Raw genomic sequence first — 24,712 nt, 5'->3', positions numbered from 1 at the left:
TCAAAAATACTGAAACAGCCTACTTACATGCTCTCATTAGGTGAAATACTGTCATTTAGATAAGAACCATTGGTGTTCTCCATTTCTGCTAGCCTGTGGAAAAATAAACAAGACTCATTAAAATCAAATGTGTTTTCCAGAAACTTTATTTGCTCTAATATTCCTGAAAGACTTAAAGAGCATGATGTTTTTGATGAATTTGAAACTCAAATTAATTTACACTCACTGCTGATTACCAAAAAGTTTTGCAATAAGCCATTGCAAAGGATTGTTTCTTTGTTACAATGACCTGGCTAAACTCACTTCAGGGTTTTCAACCCTTTTTCTGAGGTTATATTCCACTCCTCATGATTAATTAATTCCACAATCAAGAAAAGGCCTTAAGATGCCAGGGGATTACACAAATTGCTTTGTACCTGGCAATGTCAACATCAGAACTGTAACTATCAGTCATTTCTCATTTGTTTTCAACACTCAGCCCCTCCTAAATGTCTTGCATAATTCAGAAATACTTCTCCCGATCAAGTGATTTTGGGGGAGAGAAAGAGGAGGTTGGAATAACTATACTTCATTACCTCAGCCCCTGCAAATTTACCCTCCTGGTGGAAAAATTTTTTCATATTTGTGCAATTAACCCACTTTTTGATTCTTAAGAGCAGTATGAAAGCCAGAGAAGTGAACTAAAGCAGTGATATACCGCTATTTTAATCCTCCAAATCAAAGAAAAGTCCTGTTTGTAGTATTCCACAAGATAAATTACTTAACGTTAAAACAGCACTTGAGATTCACATAGAGTTTGGAGGTTTCTGCTCTTCTGATTTGTATGATTACAGCAGGGTCCATATTAAAAATAAAACCCTACGTAGAATCATAGAATCACAGAATGGTTTGGGTTGGAAGGGACCTTTAAAGATCATGTAGATCAACCCCCTTCAATGACCAGGGACATCTTCAACTAGTAGGTTGCTCAGAGCCCTGCCCAACGTGACCTTGAATGTTTCCAGGGATGCGGCATCTACCACTTCTCTGGGCAACATGTTCCAGTGTCTCAACACCCACATAGAAAACTTCTTCCTTATATCTAGTCTGAATCTGCCCTCTTTTAGTTTAAAACCGTTACCCCTTGTCCTATTGCTACACCACACCCTATTAAAAAGTCAGTAACTTGAATGCACAGCTTAAAGAAGACCCCAGAAGGATCTAAAGGCCACTTCTGACCACACAGGTGCTTTGGCACGCAGGTTGGTTGACAGGCTGTTTAACAGCAACCATGGACAGTGTTCTGCATCCAGGAGCCTGGAAAACAAGACCCCAAACCCTATGTTTCTTTAAGAAGTGCTCAGGTTGCAGCTAGCCTTTGGCATATTTTTTTTTTAAATGACTGTTTAGAGAAAGATCTGCCTAACGTCCAGCTGGTCTCATACCTGCTAGCATAATGTTCAATGCGTGAATGAGTATCATCGTGTGAAAGCTGAGGGGACGAGGCAGGCCTATAAGGCAGAAAACACTGATTAATCACAAACAATACCCCTTTAAAAGTAAAAAAAACCACTTAGCTATGCCTATAACCTCACATCTCTATGCCTTATGTTTACACTATGTTTGATAAACAGCAAGTTTAAACTCCAGGTGCTGTGTGTGCCTTCTCAAGCCATCAGTGGCATGTTTTGTGGTACCACACCAGGGACTTTGACCATTTTACAATCCGTCTGTTGCAACGACTCTTCATCACACCAACCCCCAAAGAGCCCTTTTCCGAAGGATTTACAGAAGAGCTTTTGCCCCAGTTTTCCCTTCACATCTGCCCTCTCCATTGACAATCCTGTTTTACACACAGCCCTGTGCTGGTTGTGAAAGCCCTGCCGGGAACCTCTCCTCTGCCTCCTGCCCTGCTCCAGTGCCTGCTTCCAGCACATCCCACTTAACTTTAAGGACCACTCCACAAACAACTCGAAATAAATACAAGAAACATAAAATGTCTGAAACAAGTCTTTAATAACACACTGCAGACACTGATGATTTTGCCTACCATCTTTCCAGAGTTGCAATCTAAACCACAGATCAGTGTGTCATACAGGAGGGCACTGTCAACTATTTTGGGTTTTCTGCCTGACAAATCAGACCATATGAAGTCCTCGTCACTTTCTTGTTGATGAAAACAATTCATGGGACTTTTGTCAGAGTATTGTTTCTTACAGCCTCATGAATTATGTTGCCTACACAGTTCAGAGAGCACGTTTGTTGCTGTGTGGGAATTTGCCAATCTACATGCATCAGGTAGTGCTGGAATCACAAGAAATGATGCAGCTTCCCAAATTGTACAGCGATCTCCTATTTAGCTAAATTTCAACTTCTCTTCATTCTGTCTCTGCCGACTCTCCTGGAACTTCTGACTGAGGAAGCCCTTTTGCCCCATTTTAAATTGTTGGATACTGTGGGTCGGCCCAATGGGGATTGCACTGCTGTGCAACAGCAGGCAAGTTTTGTACTTACTGGTTATAAACCAAAACTGTAATAATCTTTGGTTGGTTTGTAATGCTCCTGTGTTAGTAGTTTGATAATCCTGCAGTAAATCTACTAGATTGGTCACCTTCCAGTTTTCTACTCAGCCTGCAAAGGGCTCTAGAAAATGAGGATCCTTCTGAATTCATAGAGCTGTATGCTGGACACACAAAATTCATCATCATTGATGTCTCTTCTCACAGAACAGCAAAGTGTTTTTCTTTAAGACATTACAGGGCAAGTATCACAAATCTCATTTTGTCTGAAATGAGCTTTGGCCTCCTACTGTACTTTAACTCATTACATATTCAAACATTACCACAGCACACCGGAGGATAAATACTCAGTTCACAGAGTTCCTCAGTACAACACAGATTCAGGTGGACAGGCAATTGCTTCTCTGCAACTTGATATCCTATTTTGTGTAGTAACATCTACTCTGAAGGGAAGGGAGATGAAAAGGATGCAGTTCATTTAGAGCAGTGGATTATGGAGCAAGGCAACAATGGCTTTCTGATAAATTGATGCTATCCCAATTTTTTTTATTTGTTTGACATATAGTAGATGTTAAACTGGTCTAGGCTGGTACTATTAATGAAAGAAAATGTCTTAGTTTCAACACACACACACAACTGTCGCTGCTAATACTGTGCATAGGCTGGGAAACCTGTGTTAAAAGTAGCTTTAGTTTTGAACTGGATCATTCTCTTAGTCCCTCTTACCCTGGCACTGCACATGTATTTGCACCAGTACAAAGGAAAGGACAACACCTGGTTGGGACCAACTGGGTAATGAAGAGATGTCCCTTTTGGCAGTAGCGCAAGGCAAAAGACGGGCCTGACTGCATGATCATGTACTTTGTGACTTGAAACTAAGTTTCAACTTCAGAAGTGAACAAGGTATGTAATAAACATACATTTTAAGGACAACGCAGTGTTGTGTAACTTGAAGCTGATTCTGCCTCTCCATCCACTGCAGGCAGGGGATGATGCCACATTTCAAGGTTTGTCTCCACTTCAGAACATACTGCAGTAGAGATCTACCCCAAACAACTATTTAAAAGTTTGCATAAGAAAGCACACCTGTTGAGCAGCACTGCTGCATTTAGCTGCTCAGAGGTACATTCTTGCCAGCACCTGAGCAAGCCTGAGAACAACTGTGCTGCACTGCAGGCTGTTGCATAGACATACTCCTACATGACCATACGTGCTACAGATAACTGTCCTTCCTTTCTGAGCACACACATTTAGCCCACCTAATCAGTATGTACAGTTAGCAAGAAGGCTGAGAGACATAGCCCATATTTTGCCAAGGTAAACATCCCTTTTACAAGGGTTCCACAGCTGCATTGCTCAAGCTGGGATCTCCAAGAACAGCCTGGGTAATTCCAGTCAAGTCAAGAGCTGATCGAGTGGCAAATACCACCTCCTGTAATTCCCTGCACCCCTGGAGACCTGGCTGGCCCAATGAAGGCACTTTTCTTGCTGCTCAGCGTTTCAGTTGATGCTTTTTGAAAGCACAAAATCAAGAAATTTCTATTAGTACCACAGACGTCCAAGTAAAAAGACACAAATTCTCACAAAAAGTGAGCTGTCCCTTTAATGCCTGGCAAGCTGAGTTTCTGTGCAAAATACTGGATAGTAAGGAGTCAGAATCACTAACTTCTATCAAAAACTATATACACGTGTATTTACAAACAGTTCCATGTATACCACATGTTCATGTCAGGATAGCACTAGCATTGCTGAATGCTGGCAGGTTATGCTCTTCTGGAGTACTCTGAAGATTACAAGAAAGCTGGCATGAAAGCACCAGAAAAAGGCAAGATCTTAGAAAACATGGGAAAGTTTTATGATAACCAGAGTAAGAGGTTTGACTACTGAAGTTGGATTCAGTCCTGTAACTGAGAAACAGCTTTAAACCTGGGTAGCTCAGTAATTCGTGTTGTAAAAGCCTGGTGGTCTAGCACAAAGGAAAGGAACAAAGCAGAACAAAATGAAAAGCAATTCTTTCCAGTCACTATTCATTTCTTAATTATCTGCTTTCTTGTCAGACTAGAGGGAATGATTGTGCTCAGGAAGACACACGAGTTGGTCTGATAAAAGGTGCAACCTCTCCGTACAAATCCTGCACCTCAGTACTTCTCAAGTTTTCTTAGGATTACATACAAGGTTAAAATCCTGTAGCATACAACACCAAACCTTCAGTGTGAAGCTATTGGTGTAGGCATACCATAATATTATTACTGTAAGTTAAGCATGTTATGGCAGCTTAATTTCATGTTATGTCAGACACAACAATGACATTCCATATTATCCAAGCTTTCTTAAAATGTTACTTTTAACTTTCCAATTGTTCTAAAGGGTAAGAAATCCAGATCCACAGTTGAGTATATAGTATGCTGCAATCATCCCCAGATGCATTTACAAACGAAAGTGCATCCTGAAGTTCAAATCCCTTCTATTTCAGTCTGGCTTCAGCCTTTTGGTGTTTTTTGTGGGAGAATTCTCAACCATATGAAGTCTGCAGCACATGATGCGTTTCTTAGTTGCTTAAATTTCCTACAGGTAGAGCACTTGACTTCCCAATGGTTAGTGCTCCAAATGAAAATTATAAAATCAACATTCCAATGTATACATTTCACTATTGTTTATTCTACCAAAAATTCAATGAAGGTGCACGCCATATACATTTGACCATATAGAAATATATAAAATTCTATTTATTAGTTTCTCATTAGTTACCAATATGCAAATTAAAAATAATCCTTATTTAACATTATTCTAAAATCATCCATGTAACACTGGTAGTAGCAAATGCCACAATGGTAAGTATATATATCTTTAGTTTATGCTGAGGGTATTACTACAACAATAAGACAATGCACGTGCAGGAATGGTGCAAGAATGAAAATCCATTTCATAGCTGAAAAATCCTGCTTTTTAACTTCAGAAAAAAATACAGTAAACATTTCCCCATTTCAACCTGTCTTGACAAATCTTACTGTATCTAAAGAACTAATAAAATACTCATTGAGCTTTGGATTAATTGGGGCATATGCGTGTATGAGTGTGCATGGTTGCGCGTAAAACCAATTTTAGCTTTATATACAAAACAATGTCATTCCTGAAACTGAATTAAATCCATCAAGTTAAATTTCTATCTTTCAAAAAGCATTTAAGAATACATTCAGAGGAATTGACACATTCAGAAACACAGGCTTTTAAATGACAAACTCTCAAAAGCATTAGTAAGACTGCACCAAAATCCCTGTTAATTTGATGAAAATACATACTCCAGAAAGAGTATACAGTACACAATCCATGACTGCTGGGAATTCCTGGATTTATCCCATTCTACTCATTTGGGATCAAAATATTCCTTCAGAGAGTGCACCAAAGAAAATAACCATAAAGAAAGAAGGAAATGAACTTATGCAAAACTAAACAAAGAAACAAACAAAAAAGTGAGGGAACGTAGCAGCAGTAGCAGCAGCAGCACACTCCAGCAAAAGTACTCACGCAGAATCTACTGGCCAGAAGTTGATCAGAGTAACAGGACTGCAAGACAAAAAATGAGGAGGTGAAGATAGAGGCAGAAGAAACTCAGCAGCAAAATAATTACAGAAAGGTTTAAAGAAAAAATAATCACAACTAAAAACCAGAAATCTTAACAGACCAACATGAATGACTGTGCAGAGCAACCAACCAAAAAGAGGAAAAAATTGAAATCAGAGAGAGAGAGAGAGAGAGAGAGAGAGAGAGAGAGAACAAGCTGCGTGCAATTGCCATTAAACAACTCATTAAACTTGTAAAAAAACCCAAAAAACCAAAAAGGAGGTGGGTTAACTCATTGATTTCTCCACGTGCATCACTATTGCTCTTTTTCCCAATAAAGACATCAAAGTCATTTAGTAAGACTAAATACATAGGGTGAGAAAAGAAGAAATCAGCTGGGAAGCTTGCAAACACAGCAGCTGCATTAAAAAAATAAAACCACAGAAAGTAACCCATTTGGAAGAAAATAAAAATTTAATGAAGAGATCATTCATCTCCAAATTGCCATATAAAACGTAAAAGTTTATAAGGCTGTCCGTAACATGGCAAGTATTTTTCTTTTGCTAACTGAAGTTGTAAGTTCCTGTATGAGGACAGGTGAAAACTGATAAAGGCAATGGCAATTGGAATCCCAGCTTGTGTTTTCCTGCCAGCCAAGGTTAACAGAAATGAAAGACATGAAGAGGCTTTATGCGTTTAGGAAGTGAAGGGAATTGGCACCAGCTGGGGAGCTCACCAGAGCATACCAAATGAATTGCTATTTAGACACTTGAGAGCTACTCACGTTTCCATGTTGTCTCCCTCCAAGACAGTTTGCACAGGCAGGTAGCCCATTCGTGGGTGCTTTGCAAAATATCTTTTTGTTCGAAATTTGTTTTTTAGTACCTTGGCGAAGTCACGGACATCTTCTCCCGAAGTTGTCTGAAAGCCACAAATCACAATGAAATCATCTTTCATGAGGCTATTACAGTTTTTCAGTTGCCTCTTCCTTTCCTGGGTCTCTTGGAAGAGCTGTGGCCACGCCAAGCAGAGCTACCAAACGCGCGGCCTCCCAAACTGCATATTTTATTTACTTATCACCGTCACCTTACAATTTACTATACAGCAACACTGCTAGTGGGGAGGAAGGAGGAAAAAGGGAAGCTCCAAAACCCCCTGATGGGCTCATGCCTAGTCTCAGGTGGTTTCAAGAGGACAAGCAATAATTAGACAAGAATTTGTCATTTCTTCACCTGACTCATGGGACTCTGGCTGCTTTTCGTTCAGCACTAAAATGGCTGTAACGGAGGATACACAGCTGGTCTGTGCGTCCAACTAGCTGCTTCACTGCCTGGATCCTGACTCTTACTGCACACTCGTCATCTACATCTCATGGACTCGTCAGTCCACCAAAGTCAGACCAGTACTCTCAGTATGCCTTCTTTCCAGTTTCCATTCTCAGCCTACTCTGCCATTAATGTTTTGATCAAAGAGAAACAAAAAGCAGGCGAGAGCTACTGAAAACTCTTAGATCAGTTATGTATTCCTGCACCTGTTTAATCTGAACCTAGCAGGCATTTAAGATCAGTACCCTGAGGACAGTACAATTTGCACGGTTTTCTACTCTCTCGCCTGTAGTCAGCTTTCCTTGCTGCTGTAGAGACCAGCAGAGGAGCACAAAGTGGAATTGAGTTTCCTAAACACCAGAATGAGCCAGTAAGAGTTCAAAGGATGTCTGCTGGGAAGATGCAAGACTTCTTGTGAGCCTGATTAAGAGTCAGGCAATTTTCTGAAGAATTTTAATGGAAGACTTCAGTTACTGTAGTCAGGCAGCACTTGTCTGCACCTCACAGAGACACTCGACCCTGAAATACTGCTCTTCTACAGTAAAGTAAGTTCTTCCTGACCCACATAACGATACTGCTTCTCCAGTGTATCTCATCTGAAGGAAAGAAATGAGGCAAAAGTTAATCTTTCTGACATTTTCTAATGAGTTCTATGCCTTCTATTTAAAGAGGAAGGAGATGCTGGGACCTATCAGTCAAGCCAACCTTCAAAGAACTGCTGAAACACAGAAGTATAGATTTTTAATGAGGGCCTGGGTAGAAAAATTAAGGATGCCCTGAAAAATAATCTGCAGAAAAATTGAAAGGCATTAATGGAAAGGACAAATATTATCCCTGTACTGACGACACCTACAGGCTCCACTTAAAGCTGGAAATAATTTAGCCCTCTTTCCAGTCAGTTTGGTAGGAAAATTTGGTGTAAGCAAGGACTGGCAGAGAAGTGACACAGCAGAACCTATAATCCAGTACAGCAGCATCTGTACTTTCAAGAAACTGAGATAATGCTCAGTAACATTAGATATAACTTCCTCAATACCTCCAAAGTAAAAACATTTTGGGAAGGGAGGGATTAAGTACGCCCAGATGACCCAGAGGACTCCAGAAAGGGGATTTACTGCGGCGGCCTTGCATGCCTCAGCAGGAGGGAATTCCCTCTGCTGAACGCCATCTGCAATGCCTGCTAGGAGAGCTCCTAACCAGGTCAGCATCAGGAGAGCCCACAGAGGACATCTGTCAGGAACAGAGAAATATTTTTCGTATTTACTCTTGTTATAAATGGACTAAGCATAGCTTTCTGTCCAGTGTGCTCACCTGTGTCATTTATAACCATTTATTCCTGCCTTGTCTATTTTCAATACTGTGAACACTTTCCATTGCATTTGACGGTAATTTGGATTAAGTGTTTTCAGGTAAAATTAACAATAAAACATTTTTTGCTTTGACCTTCCTGGGGCTGTTATCCCCGCCTTGCTCCTCTGAACAGTCTGCATGACAACCAAACAGTAAAATGGTGGCTTTGCACGGAAACATCCCGATCTACTGGCAGCACAAGAATGCCAAGAAGAAAATATGTCTTCTAGTGACAACTAGAAGCACCACACAGCTCTCATACAATCTAACTGCCATTTAAAAAATGTTCAAGGAGCACAAGGAAGGCAAAGAAAATGTGATTATTATGTGGACAAGTTGATAAATGGAGGCTATTTTCAGCCAAGCTTTCTGATTTATCCACAGTTGGTTTATTACATATGATTTTCAGAGTAAATTCATCCAAAACAAAACTCTTAGTAGAACTGGGTTACAAGGAACAAACAGTGGAGCTTCAGCATCTCAGCTCTCTTAAATCAAAGTAATACACAGGCAGCTGGGTCACCCATGTTCCAAAACTATTCTGAAACCAAAACTATTTAATAAGAGATAGTAGTTCTTATTCACATTAAAAGAACTTTACCACCATCTGACTCTTCCCAGTTTGGTTTAAGAAAGTGCCTTGCCAGCCCCTCACCTCAGACCTCATTCCCAACTGTAAACACTAGCTGTAGACAGGTATCTTGGTTTGACATGCATCCTTTCTAACAAGGTGGTTTTTATGCTGGTGTGTCACTGTTTGTTAAACCCAAACACAAAAATGATCCTACGTTTAAATTCCAATCTAGAAGTTATATTCTACACTTTATTTGAAACCTCTTTAAAAGTCACCCCTCTTTGAACAATAAATTGAGCTGCATGGCTTTCAGGAATAATTGTAATTTTTCTGTCTAAATGAAAATTAGGGAATTGCCTTGCCCTTATTCTGCCTCAACCTTTTGCAGGACACGAAAAGTTACCACATCCCTCAGATACTTAGCATGCGTTTTTAAATCTCCCCTAAGCAGAATTAAAGTCTGCAGTGCTCCAAAATTTCCTGGAAGTAAGAGGGAGGGGGAATAAAAATATCAAAACACTTCATTGTGCACATCTAGCTATTGCAAAGAGATATCAAAGAGGGCATCACATGTCTTCTGTCTTCCAAAATGCATTTTTAAGGTGAGAGATTTGTCTGCAGGAAGAGGAAAAAATGCTCTGCCACCTGCATACCTCTTTTCATTCATTTAGAGAACAATTACATACTAGACATGATAGCTTCAGTGGATGTCTTGCTCAGTCACACAGTACTTGGGTTTATTTTTGTAATAGCAGCAACACAAAAAAGATCAGGGCTTGCTGTGCGTCACATTCACACATAGCCCTCCCTCCCCTCCTTTAATCCTTCTCTAATTCAACTGGCTGCCGGTGCAGCCAGGCACAGCATATTAGCATGGGCTGCTGGAGTTCAGGATTCACATAAAAATGTACTGGCTGTGAAGCATTCTTTATTCTGATCCAGCAATCTGGATGCAGTTGCAGGTTTTCTGTTCACCACCATGTTCTCCTACTAGTAATCTGTATTATTAGGGAGAAATGTGCTAGACCCCATGTTGCAATGAGTTGCTGTAGATTGTGGGGGTGTCTCATAATGCCTTTTCATTTCTCTCTCCTCAAAACACATCCTACGAACAGGTTAAGAAAACAGTAGCAAGATGCTGGTTTGTGCACTCTATGCACCATTCATGAATCTCCCATGTCACTCATTAACAAGAATAAGAGTGGCAAACTGCAAAATTCGTAGCCAATTCAGCAAGGAGGTATTCAGCTGCAGCTGGAAGGAATGCTCTAACATGGTCAGTCAGTTGGTTGCTCACTCAATTTCCCTACAATTCAGATCATGAGATTCTGCTCTAGGAATGCCTGCAATCGAGAAGTCTGTTCAGACCTGCCCAGGCAGTGCCAGCGTTTCCCTCTGACTTGTATTTCAGGCAAATCACCCTTTCCAGTAATCTCAACCCCTGAGGGACAATGCTAAAAAGCAGCAGCCAATGAATACCAACAAAAAAGCTAGTAAATGCACATTAGTTGCCCTTCCAGAGACTCAGATTAAATACTGCCATTTAAATGCTACAGTAAAAATTGATAGATAATGTAAAAAAGTATCAATAAATTAAACCCAACAAAAATACTGGTTCTGCTTTACAGTATCATTTTAGGGGGATATTTTTTTCTCTATCTTTCCCAAGTTTCCAAGAAAAGCTGAGTCTTTGTTTCATTTTGGCCGTGTTTTTTGTTTGCACAAAGATGTACAGACCATTCATATGAATTGATGAGGCTAGCCCATATATAGCTTTGATGCTTTTCACCATTTATATCTGACCAGCAGATGAAAGGGTCCCCAAGCGTAGGGACCATCCCATTACACCAAGAAATGACAACCAGAGAGTACACTGCTTCAAGACCACCACAAACAATAGCAAAGGCAGCTGAAAGCTCAGTCATGCTGCATTGTAGAAGGACAACTTGAGAGATCCTCTAATTTATGCCCTTCAGCACTGGTCATGAGTGGCCAAAAAGAAAAAAGGAGCACACAGAGAGTAATACGGAATTTCCTTTGCCACCTGTCTGGTACGAAAGAAACATTTACACAAAAGTGATCCTTTTGAGAGCTGTGAAACAAGGATGAAGACCCTCACCCCACCCTCAATGCAAGACATGTGCATTTGCACTTCATTGAACATGCTGGCTTCCAGTTTTTAGAAATTAAATCTAACCTGCTACTCTTGAGAACTTCCCTCATATTTTATATCATCAAGTGATCATACAATAGAAAGGCAGCACAAAATAATAAAGAATTTAAAAATGCAATCATAGTGTTGCAGGGAAAATGAGAAGCAGCAACTTGCTGAGGAAAGGAAGAAAACTCTTACACTAATACAGAGAAAACATTGCGACATATTATACAAATGAATATTCACACAAATCAAGGTTTCCTGCAGGATCCATAAAGTGAACTATGGCACTGAACATGGAGCAAGTCATTAGCATGCAATAAAATATTACGACACAGCACTGTACAAACAATGAACTTCAATTTACTTCAAACCACTGGAGCATCCTTTACTAAGCATCAGAAATTGCTGGCATGTATAGTATAAAAGGTGGTTTAATTATAGGGGGGGAAAGAAAAGCCACCCAAATGCTCCATTACCTTGCACATAGGAAATGAAATCTTTCCTTTCAACATAAGAAGGGACAGTATGGGTCAGTAAAACAGGTACTTACTGGTGTGCAGTATTCCACCATGGGATAGTGCATTTTATGACCTTTTGCAACACGGCCAGAGAAGAAGCAACTTTGGCAGATGTCATAGTTAAAGTGCTTTAAACTCCTATACCTGAAAGAGGAAGAACACAGCTTCAGAGCTCTGTATGTGAATGCTTCATATCAGCTTGTCAAGTTTTCTGCATTACTTTCTCTTCCCTGAGATTTCACACAGAACGCAATACTGGGCAATGCTCCTCTGCCACCGAGGGACAAGTATTGCTGCCTCAGATGTTTATCAAAGATCTGAATCTTCAGAAAAAAAATTAACATTGGGCAACAGCGAAGATTTCTACACATTCTCTCAACATATGAAAGACATCATCATACCTTTTATCTCTGTAATGGTAATCTCAGTTCTTTTGCTCTTCATCATGATTCTGAACACACAATGTCCTAAGGAACTGAAATTCAAGTAAGTAATGCCCTCTTCAACAAGTCACTCTAGCAAACTCCTAAGTGCTGCATACAAGGCAGGAATTTGTTTGTGTCCTTCCTAGCACCTCTATCAAAACAATTTTCCCGTATGGCATTCCATCCGTGCAAAACTCCGAATGCACTTTAGGTCTATTATTTAATCTCATCAGCTCTATGAGGCAGCTAACTGTTGTATCTGCTACGCTGAAGTGCTTCAAAGAGCCAGAGGCATAAGGGTTGTCTTGTTCCAAGTACACGAAGCGGTTCAGTCACAATGACCTCAAAAGAACATTGTTTTACATGTACTGGGGCGCACAGTATTAGCTTTCTGAAAGCCTTCCAGTACAGTATCTTTTTGTCAAGTGCGTACACAGGGTTTCAATGACTTGCAAAGGCAGAGCAAAAATCTGCGACAGACAGATTCTACTGTCATGATAATAGATTTCTTATATAAATTTGAGAGACAGATGAGATCAGTCAAGTAAAATTAGATGCAAACACAGGGCTCCAGTGTCCACTTCCTGAGTTCTCGATGCTCACTACAGACTATCCATTCACTTGCCATCCTCTGATTTTCGAAGTGCTGCATTTTTCAATTCCACCTACTTGTCTTTGGCTATTTATACAAAACCATGTAAATAATTCAGTAGTTCATAAACCGTATCTGGGAACAGGAAAATCAGACTTTGTGAGTGTGCTGAACTACTCACATCCCATCCCTAGCTCTTCCTTGGTAATATATAATATATCCCAGTATAAATATTCAAGGGGAATAAAAGCAGAAGGAGAAGAATGTAGCTGATTGGAGGAACAGCCTCACTGAAGAAAAACTCACTATCAAATCACAAAGCAGTACCTTCATTATTTCCCCTGTTTCCCACTACCTGTGAAACTGCATAGCAGAAAGCACTGCCTCACTACATGCATAAAAGCAACACTCATACTCTCCCAGGTTAGAGCAAAGTGATTTTTCTATGTGGTACTGCTTACTGCTGTTGTCTTTCCAGGTTTTAGAAACAAAATTACATAAAGCTCTTTGTAAACAACATGATACCACAGAGGGAGAAATGCCAATGGTGAAAGAAAACCGTGCACAAAAAGGACAGAAACCATATAAAGCAGCTATTGCGCAGCGAAGTGATAAAACAAGTCTAGGCATAATTGAAAGAGAGTATTTACTTAGCCGTTAAGTGGATTCTCAACAGGCATACCAACACACAGCCATTTTACAACACAGTGACTTATTCATTGCCATAGTAACCATGGTGTCGATCCAGATGTTTAAATAGACCAGCAACATTTCCCCCACTCCAGGTTAATGTTTCACCACCAACATTCTTTCTCTGAGAAATGCACATGTAGCTTTACACATCCACAAATTTTCAAGGCATTCCCTTGCTTTATACCATGACAGAAAGCAATTCATTAGGATCCAATTCAGATAAGGTAATGGCATGTATACGACACACTGAATGTAAAGCTAATTGTTTTAGTTGTGCAATCCACCAATACTTAGGTTGAGACAGGGAAAGGCTGGGACACAGAGGAAGGGCCATCCCTTAACTGATGGATGATTTTTGTCCTTTTCCACTCTCACAACACCGTACCCAGTCTAAGTGTCACTCTCCCCCATGTCCCATCACAATTATTTTTTCCCTGAAGAAAATGCAAAAAATCGAGCACATGATTGGCCCAGAAATAAGCAGATCTCTTGATCCACCAAGCAGTAGTACACATGGCAGAAAGGGAGCGAGTTGGTACCTGAACCCAATAATCGGGCACTCCTTGCAGATGTTACACTTTGCTTGGTGTTTGGCGGTCTCAGCAGCGGCCACCCTGTGCAAGACGGGCAGCCACACCATGGACTGTGGTTCCAGCCTCATCCAGTCAAGGAAGAGGGCCGCTTCAATCTCCGGTTTGTTGTTGGCCTGTAACACAGGGGGAAGACAGACAGGGGCTGAGCACAAGTGATCTCTCTACTGCCAGCTAATTGACAGTTCAAGCCATTTGCTTCCTGCCTACTCCATATCTTTTCCCTCAATATGCTCCAGATTTTTCCCATCCAGCCATCCATTAAAAAAAAAAAATCAAAATAAACTCCAGGATCCTGCCTTCAAGCCAGGAACTGAAAACTATTATTAATGTTTCAAATGTCTCTTTCTTATTCCCTGTTACAATAGACAGCACTACCATGAACTCTATCACAGAGAAAATCATCCACTTACATGATCACCTGTGACGCCTGATCTCACGTTTCCCAGCTCTCTTACCTGAGCCTGCATAGCACTGCTTCTCACCTATTTTAAAAACAGTTTGTGTTATCCAAGCCCTAAAAACTGCACATCTTTTGATCAAAATTCCCTTCTTCTTAACATCCTTTGTTACCATACTTACCCTTCTTCAAAATGTGTGCATAAGGAAATCATTCCAACCACTTCTCAAGGCTGTTGTTGAAAATGTAAACTCTCTTCCTCCTTAGATGCCCCAGAATCTGTCCTCCCACCATATCATCTCTAGATTTCCCATCACTGCTTGCAAACACAATACAGTTTTGCCCCACAGAATACGATCGATTCAGCCTCACATTCCATTACTTCCCACTTCTGCCTCTTTGCTCACAGCAGAAGAGCCTATAAACACTTCCCAGCAGACTCATTCCTCTGCTGCCTTCTCATCACATCCTAACAAGTGTGATTATTTCAGGTATCTCTTCTATGCTAACTTTGAGGCAGCTCAGTCACAGAGCTGAATACCACTGCAGCAGGCACCACGCACGCACCAAAAAATGGTCTATCATCCCTACCCAGCAGCATCTACGGTATGGAAAAAGAAACAGCAAAGAGATGAGAAACACAGGGCAACGGGGAACAACAGCAATCTGTCTGCATGGGTAGGAGCCATACTGTACTGGCAGGCTAGTCACTGTACAGAACAGTGCAGAATAAAGGCAAAAAGCATCCAAAGGGATTTTAAGGAAAATAGTGGTGATGGAGTCAACATTTAGGGGGAACATCTCCCCGGTGTGCAGGGTGGGGTGAAGGCAGCACAAGCCTGTTAGAGAACCTGGGAGCTGCTTTCAGCGCTGAAAGCGAGGCAATGGATCAGGTGGGAATAGCAAAGGGCTCGGGCAGGGAGGATGCAAGGGAGGATGCGTCCACACAGGGAACAGCCCAAGCAATGAAGTGGGATACTGTTCCACTCCATTTCTCTAAACCACCACTACGTGCTAATTCAAATTCCTTGAGACATTTTCTTCCATGCTACCCAACAGAAACAGCATATTTATAGGCTGAATACATTTAAATCCACAGTTTTCCTTTTTTGCTAGGCTTTCAAATACAGCCCTTAGTGAGCCAGTCTTTTGTATTTCAAACTTCACAAAGCAGACTGTCTTCCTTTGTGGTTCCAAACCTATTTGAAGCATATAAATAAATAATACGTATTAATGTATCATGTACATGGATCAAGACGAATAGGGGATTGAGTGCTGGGGTTTCTTATGCTTGCTCTCAGTTATTTTTCTAGTTTCTCATAAAATCTGAGTTTAGTATGACCTAGCTACCTTATTTAACTAAAACAGCAACAAACAGAGAAAAAATATTACAACTGATCTAAAGCAGAGAGAGCTATAGGGAAAACCAATTAGTTGTGTGTTTGTTTTGTTTTTTTTTTTAAAGCTAACATTGTTTATAATCTTGACAAACAAATTAACTGATCAATATTTGAAAACTGAGAAAAATGCAAAGTCTCCTAGACAGAACCCCTCGTCACAAGAAAGATGTAGAAAAAAATAACCCAGAGTATCTCCTGAATAATGCACTGCATTAAAATTGACTTAAAATGCTGCTGCTATACTTTGGTTAATTAAAAATGAAGAGATTTTTTGTTCAAGACTTTCTTCTTGAGATACTAGTTTGGGAAATCATCTAAAGATTCCTATGACTGCATTTAAGATGCACATATATGGATTTCTAGTACAGTCATACACATCCTTTTTGGACGTTTGGGGTAAAACCATCAAACCGCAACATAGCTACAATTATTTAGATAAAGACCCTCACAATGTAGTATTCACTACAGGTCTTAGATGAAATGGAATAACCTTTCTTGTTTTCACACACTGAAGTATTTCTGAAGGCTTCTGCATTAAATCCTACTTCTCTGCTTTTACATCTAGCTACAGAATTTAGGAATACTCCACAGAAAAATACAGAGAAAACCAAAAGTACAATAAAGTCCAGCCAACACTGACAACAGAATTTGTTCAAAACAGTGGGTACTGCCTTCTGCTGCAGAACACTAGTGAATTCAATAGAATTAAATTAATTCTAGAATTCTCCTAAGAGAAAGGCGTATTTAAAAAATATGATCATTTATGTGTCTTTTTTTCAGCTAGCAGCCAGGGCAGTAAAGCGGCTGGGAAGAGACCTTCTGTAGCTCACTCCATGAGCCAGCATCAGCCAGGAACTGCACTGGGAAACCATTACCCTGCCTAGCAGACTACACTTTTTTACGGTGGTCCTCTAAGCCTCAAAGAAATTTTAAGAGGATCTCTTTACTATCCCATTTCTAATACAAAAACACGAAGTGTACAGAAATGCTGCAGTGCAAGCTGCAGTTAGAATAAGAATGAGCCGCCCAAAGCACTGCTCTCCACTTGTAGCTGCTTTAAATTTGCAAGGAAAACGTTGCAGTGATGAAAGACTTTCTGTAACACCCAAAGATCTATTTTAATTTTGCAGTCACTGTCTATTGCCAGCAGTCCCAATAGCTGCCTACCCAGAGCTTCGCTCGCCGGCTGTACAAAACCTGTGCTCAGAGAGATTAGGTGCATTAAAATGTATCAGAACTGGTACTGAATTATATTACATGAAGATTTAAACCCACGTGGAGAAAAGCTGGTCAGGGTCACACAGTACAGGACAGACAGTTCTCGACTGTTCCCTGAGCTGTTACTACCATTTTTTTAATACTCTCTAAATCCGGTAAAGGCAGCAGCTAAAGATTTTACATAAGGGAAGAAGTCTGAATTCATATAGTTCGATTCTGAACCAACAAGATCAAGCTGTAAAGAGTATTAATGCTTCTTCTGAACACATTTCTGTGCAACTCCCAATTTTTACGGTAATAACAGAGTGAATCATGAAGTAAAATTCATAAAGCCCTTTCCAGCTTACAAGTAACAATTTGTTATGGGGGGACATTCAAATTCATTATGTTCCAGACATCTGCTTTTCAGTATTTATTTTGCAGAAACAATGGGCAAATAGGAAGTTGGGTGGTGCTAGCAACTTTATGCAATACTTGGGAGTTGAATTTTTCCGTGTTTTCCCCTCTCTTCCAGTGAGCAGTTTAAAAATTACTCTGACATATTAATGTTATAATGTGAAATATGCTCCAAAATACAATTGTGATTTTACATGAACAATGTAGTAAGTTTTTGGGACAGTGTCAGAGAATATAGCAGAAATTTCTGGTAACATTTTTGATGAGCTACATTCTGTTTATGTGCAGCATAGGAAATTAATAGAAAATAAATCCACACTGCTAATTTAATGGTATTTTTCATACGGGATAGAAAACTTATGTTAGTCTAGGTAAATATTATTTTGGACAAACCAAACTGAGGAATTCTTATGACTTCTTAAAAGTTCAAAAATGCAGAGCAAGCCATGAACAGCAGCCCTGTCTCCCTGGAGTCAGATCAAACCCTGTTCAATCTTGTCTTCCACTCAAGTGTGTTCATGTCCTCTCCATTGCTGGCTGGTAAGAAAACAAAAGTCAAGAATTGTGGCAGAGACAAGGGCCGTTTCATGGTCCAGAAACAGGATTATTATAAAGGTAACTTTGGGTGATACAAACCGCTTAAATCTGCCTCGGCCCTTGGAGCAAATGCTTAAGGATCATTACTTCGATCCCTTACGTTACACTTGATTGCATTGACTACTCTAGTCAATGTTTTTAGTGTTGTGGCAAAGAGTAATAAAATAAAAAGCCATGAACCCAGAAGTGAATTAGTGTACAGTTTTATATCATCCACACTTGAAAAACATCATCTTCCTGCTCCCTATCCCCTATCCCTTAAAACCATTTTAAAATAGTTCTTTAAAGCAGTTCACTTGTAGGACTCTTCAAGAGTGCCTCCCAAAGTCAGGCACAGGTTCGCAAAATCTTACTGATATAAAACCAGAATTGCTGTTTTATGACATTTACAGCATAGCAGCTTGAGGATGGATTTGCTAGTTCTCTCAGGCCAGCTCTCCCCTGTCAGAGCCAAAAGCAGAAGAAATATCCTATGAATAGAAACAAGGGCTGCCTGAATCTCTCTAAAGAGATCAAGTCCATCAACTCTAACACTGCATTTGTAGGTTATTTTCATATAGACCTCTATATAACTATATATAGCGGTTTGTACATAGTATTGATATTTCCTAAACATTAAAAACAAACAAACAAACCAACCCACCCCTCGCAAAACAACTACCCAACCAATTCAAATCACAGCATTTATGGCCAACGACACTATCAGGGTCCTGGCACAGGATTTACAATACCCAAACTCCACCTAAAAGGACTAACAGGCGCCTATTTCAGTTTTTATTTGTCTGTGTAAATACCCTGGATTTGGACACATTTAAGTGGTTGTCAAAGCCAGGCTGATCTTGCCTTATTATTGATGAAGTACAAATCTAGAAGTGAAGACTGTACAACACAGAATATCACAATACTTTCCTCTGTCAAAGTGAAATGGAACAAGGTTTAAAATACAGATGTGAATTAAATGTACATATTTTACTATTCCTTAGCTTCATCTGTACTAGTTTTTCACATCAAGTACTTCATTTCAAATACACCCTCAGAAGAAAGCATACTTAAAGCAGTTTATAACCAAGAACCAAATACCCAAAATTTTATTGAGAAACAGCAAGAGAGATTTTCATCCAAGCTGCACTCTGTTTTCACATCACATTTCTTAAACATCCCAGTGTCACAGTGACACATCCAAGGCAGTGATGTGAATTCCTAGGTCCTATTTACACTATACAAGGAAAGCATATTAATAATTTTCCACTGTGATTACAACACAGCACGTGTGTCCTTCAGTCCATATCAATTCCCTATCCTGTTTACTTAAAAAACATACCCATCACAGAACTAAAAGAAAAGTGCTTTCACGCTGCAGTAGTACCGAATTCACTCGATTTTTTATGGATATATAGCCTGCTTTGATGCAGTCCAAGCCCAGGCAGAACTATATAGTCTTCAAACGGTCATTAGATCAAGCTCTTTGCTCTCACTTAAAAATATTTTTTCTTTCAAATCTCAAAGCAGAAATTATATCCCCCTGCACCGCCTAAGAAAGGTGAGTCCCGTAATATCCTTCTCCAAACAATTACCATCAGCGCCTTCCTGTACATAAAGAAAACTAGGGAAAGCATGAGTTGGTGCTGAGGGGACGAAGAGTAACAGGGCAGGAGCAGCAGCCAGCGCTAAGGGGACCTAGGCTGCTGCCAGCAGCTGGGCTGGGAAGCCCCACCTCCCAACCCTCATTCCCAAGGACTCACACTTCAAACTGAAAAGCAGGAGAGATCTCCCCTGTTATCGCTGGGAACAGTAAACATCCCCTTTTTTTCTGCTGTTGCGCAGACAGACAAGGCCGTTGCCAGGGCACCTAACCTAAGGGGGCTGGGAGAGCCATTTCTGAAGCACACATTGTTGCAGACTCTGACATGACTGCAATTTATTGCTGGCTTATTGTCACCAGAAAGGGGGAAAAAAAAAAAAGAAAAAAAAGAAAAAAAGAACCCTAAAGAAAAGCATTCTTCACTGTGGGCATACAAAGAAAGACTTCATTTAGCTTCTACTTAGTAATGTAAACTATGAATCCTCAGAATATTTTTAAAAATTAAATTATCTCACTGCATCAAAGAGGCTGCCAGGAGCCCTGTGCAATCCTCCTGGGCTGCCCAGCTCCTCCAGCCGCTCCGTTTCTCAGGCTGTTCCCTGCTCCCCACCCACCTGTCCCCAGCCTCAGGACCCTTGTGTCCCCCATGCACCACCATCCTACACTGAAAGGATGTCTCTGTGCTCCCCTCCTCCCTTTCTTCTGGAAAGGTCTTATTTCTTCCCCCATCTCCTCCATTCCTGACTGCTCCTTTCACTCATGCCTCATTCTAACCACCCTTCTGTTTCCTTCATCACTATTATTCCTACTACTGTTCCTACCATCCTTCCCTAAGGATGGCCCTTATTTTTCCACTCCTTAGTTCCTTGTCCTTCCCCTCCATCAGGGCTCTCCCTACGCTTCAATTTCTGCTCCTGTCTCCAGGACTCCATCCCACCTATTTTTGTATTTCTCTTCCTCGGTTGAGCCTCCCTCCCTCTTTCTGGTCCTCCTAAAAGATCATCAGTTCTGCTGCAACCCAGGTCAGAAACCACCCTCCCACTCTGCAGGTTAAAATGAGGCTACACCCAGAGGAAAAAGAGGCATTCAGCCCGCTGGTATGTCTTTGTCATCACAATGTTGCTGACTCATTTTATTCAAATAAACTTTTATTCCAAGGTCTTCCTACTTTATAAAAACTGTTTTTGTGTGCTTCATCACTATGAATTTTATTGGTTTTTGCTTAGTATAAACACACAGAACGGCAGCTGCCTTTCCAAAAATATGTGGTTTTGTTAGATTCCAAGGTCACTTCCCTTATCAGTTTTTCAACAGTGTTCTAAGCGCTGTTGCCATTCACTTGGGAAAATGACAGGATGCAGTGAGTCCTAACTTCTGAGGCAGGTCACTTGTACAAATGACCTTTAGAGCACCATTTTGTGTTGGTGTCACTTGGAAGCCCAACGTGGAACTTCAGGTTTTAAAGCCACAGCAGGGTCTAACCCAGCTATCAGCATTACTATGCATAGTTTATCAGCATGGGTTATCCACCCAGGATATGGCCCTATAAAACATTTGGAAATGGCATCAAATATACAGGTTAGAATTATAAAAGGTCAAGATAGGAACGATGGAAATGGGAAATGTAAATCCTGTACAATTAACCTGTTAGAAAAAGTTTACAAAGTACAGAAAGCAAACATCCCATCACAACCAAAGTTTGTGGTGCTTTTAGAATTACATCCTTTTTCATAGTCACTGTGTCTAAGAAGACTACTTCAAAGCATTAATATTCATTCAAAAAAAATTGCTGTGTTTTGCTTGCTACAGAACTAAAACTACTACACAATGAAACTTGAGCAGCAGGCAAAAAAGCAGACAACTCCTCCCCCAACCAAACAAAAAAAATCCCCCGAAGACAGTTAGGGGATGGGAAAAGAGCATTTCTTCCATTGTAATGTAGAAGATGCATTGAGAGTTAATCACACACCATACATTACCTCCCCTCCTCTACCTTTTCATTAAGCAGCTGTCTTCATCTTCTGCATTCTGTTGATGGTTACGATGAACGATGAATAATTCCCTTAACTCTCTTCCTCCCCAGATTAAATAATTTATAAGTTTGAAAAGGAGCCTCCACTTTGCTGTGTACTCCTCAACAGACAGGACAGGAATTCTTTCAGTACTCTTTAAAAAAAACTGGAATTATCCATTCAAGCAGTGGAAGAAGCTCAGTGAGCACTCCACTCCTCACCCCTAGACAGCATCGCAGGCAGTTGCTCCTTTCCTATTGCTCCCCTGGGCACTTGGCTGTCACTAGTATTTATACGCCCAAAATTTAGATTAACCATTGTTGTTCACCTATATGGCATCAATAAATGGTGATCTATCTTCTGTTTGCAGGGTTCAGTTACAACATAAGCCTTGTTGACAATTATTTGCTGTTTAGATAACAGCATAATCTGGGCTTCTTCCACCACTGCCAGAGAAACGGGCTAAATCAAACACATCTTGTCAAAGCAATCATTTAATACACTAATGAACACCACCATTACAGGACCCTCAGTATCCTAAAGATTTTCAATCCTCATCAGAACGGACAGCCTACCTCGACACAAAATATAACTCAGAAAATTAACAGCAAGCACACATGAACTTACAAACTGGAAGCAGCTTCTGACACTTGGCTCAATATTGCTGCCCCCAAAGGAGGCAACTTCCCCCAGCTGCCGAGGGATCTGGATGGAGTCGTGCAGCAGGAGCCCCAGACGGCGCTGGTCGCAGAAGCCAGTGGAGCTTGCCACTTGCTTGAACAGGTCTGGAGGGAGGAAAAAGACACCAAAGCTAAAGCATCGCTACTGGGATGGATGCAGCAAATAGTGCTGATATTTGTACTGTTTTACATGCTTGCAACCGCGGTCAAGAGCCTTGGCGGACATGAACACAAATGCGTCTTCAGTTTGGCTGCTTCTCCTCCCATAAACTTCATTTTTAACAGCATTATTGGCTTGTAGCTGGGAAGAAAGGCCGTTCTAACACAGCACCTGTGGCTTTACTGATAATAGCAGCTGTGATTCTGTAACACAGCTAACCCAAACAGCAAGATCTTTGAGCCACAACATCATCATATTTTTAAAAATACCTTTTACCAGTAAAATAATCTCATATATAGATTTGAGCACATATATATAGTGCTCAAATATATAGCACATTTCCAAGTCTTAGCAATCAACATACAACGCAGAGAATCCATTTTTCTTTCAGATGAGTTGAACTGAAAAACAAGAGCTCCTAAACTTCAATACATCATAATCTTTTAATCCAAGAGTATTTCTAAAATGAAAGAAATGCATTACAGTATGACAGAACCTGCCATCACTGGGAATGTTAATATCATATTAAGTTTTCACTTCTGGAGTGAAATAAATGTCACTTGAAGCCATGTTCTGCTACTGCAACATTCTAGAAAAGAATCCTTAAAGGACATGATTGTTATACATTTGTAAGCCCAGTTTAATTTGGTGGGAATTAATTATACTACATATATATCGAAGAGGTTTTAGAGTTCATAATAAGAAAAATCAGGTGAGCGTTAACTGAAATATTTATTTGGTAATATCCCTGTTGACAATACATGACCTGAATAAATTCTCCTTACTTTTCAATGAGTTAAAAACCAAAAAGAGTGTGAAAGGTGGCTAGAATAAAATAATGCTCCTTTTTTGGAGCCACCTTAATATTTCACCTGACACCAGGGATACAATTATAAAGGTGCTTCAGCACTGCTCGAGATAACTTTCCTAGCACTGCTTTAACACCTGTTTTCTTCAGAAGGAATAAAGGAATAGATTGAGAAAGGATTATTTTTTAATTACATGAATGTCACTCTCGCCACCTCTAGTTTTAAAATAAGTAATTTTGGGATAAATCCTTCCATCACCTTTGCAAGCCTGAAGACTTGTGCTCTAGCACAACCAACTCTGCTCTGCTGCACAAATGAGAGAAAAAACTTTAAGCGGTGTGACTCATCGCACACTTGCAGCAATAATAACAGCAATTGCACTATGACTTCGACATGGATGGTGAAGCCAGACCACAGCCTGGCAGAAACAGTTCCTTGTCTCCCACAAAATTTTCAGCTTTCAATTTCCACATTAAAACATAAAGTGTTCTAAAACCTAAAAAATGGGGGTTATGCATTACCGTTTACACACACTGCAGGAGACTACGAAATATGAATAAATGTTTTCCTTTATAACTTTGATAATCCTCAATGAAATATAATTTTGAAAAATATCTGTACTGAGTAATTTTCTTAAAAGATTTTCTGAATGCTTTTTCACAACACCCACATGAAACATCTAGAGATCTAAACTGTGACATTCATAATGATTGCCCTAAAATCTGATCCAATTATATAGTCATGCACAGACTCCACTGTTGGAACTGTCTGTTTTCTCTTTATCATTCTTTAGCTTTCATTAGCAGAACAGCAGCATAATAACAACTTATGAAGAATTGCTATGGTACAGGGTCAAATCCTAAAGGTTGGGGTTTTACTGTTTTTTTTAAAATGCATGGATGAGTAACACCAGTTCATTTAACCAGATAGTTACTCTTGAGAACTACTCTTACCAGTAGTTGTTTTCTGGATCCTAGCCTCTGTTAAACAAAAACTTCAAGTGGAATTTTTTCAAGTTTTTCAGGATTTGGTCCATTAAAATATGCAAAACTTACATACCCTAAGTAGTTATTTAAAGGTAGTAACTATATTTAAACACAATGTACTTAATAAGACCCAGACCACGTTGTGGAAAACATTTTGAAAAGTTAAGGCATTTTAAAATGGTGTTAAT

At 40.1% G+C, this 24,712-nt stretch overlaps 1 protein-coding gene across 16 annotated transcripts in view; it reads right to left on the bottom strand.

The window, feature by feature from the left end:
- DMD (dystrophin) overlaps positions 1–24,712 on the bottom strand; it is a 1,276,803-nt gene that overhangs the window by 28,516 nt on the left and 1,223,575 nt on the right. For 13 of the 16 annotated variants that reach the window (XM_080377714.1, XM_080377711.1, XM_080377709.1 and 10 more), the window contains 7 exons: positions 22,517–22,674; positions 14,234–14,400; positions 12,017–12,128; positions 6,844–6,980; positions 6,024–6,062; positions 1,425–1,490; positions 28–93 (listed from right to left, as the gene is read on the bottom strand). In XM_080377714.1, the coding sequence (XP_080233840.1) occupies positions 28–93; positions 1,425–1,490; positions 6,024–6,062; positions 6,844–6,980; positions 12,017–12,128; positions 14,234–14,400; positions 22,517–22,674 (745 nt within the window). The remainder of the gene's footprint in view (positions 1–27; positions 94–1,424; positions 1,491–6,023; positions 6,063–6,843; positions 6,981–12,016; positions 12,129–14,233; positions 14,401–22,516; positions 22,675–24,712) is intronic. The other 3 variants (XM_080377707.1, XM_080377705.1, XM_080377712.1) reach the window with 2 other exon arrangements.

This window comes from Falco punctatus (genome assembly GCF_963210335.1).
Source record: "Falco punctatus genome assembly, chromosome: 2".
Lineage (NCBI taxonomy): Eukaryota > Metazoa > Chordata > Aves > Falconiformes > Falconidae > Falco > Falco punctatus.
Note: the sequence above shows the minus strand (reverse complement) of the source record. Positions and strands in the feature narration are given on the sequence as shown.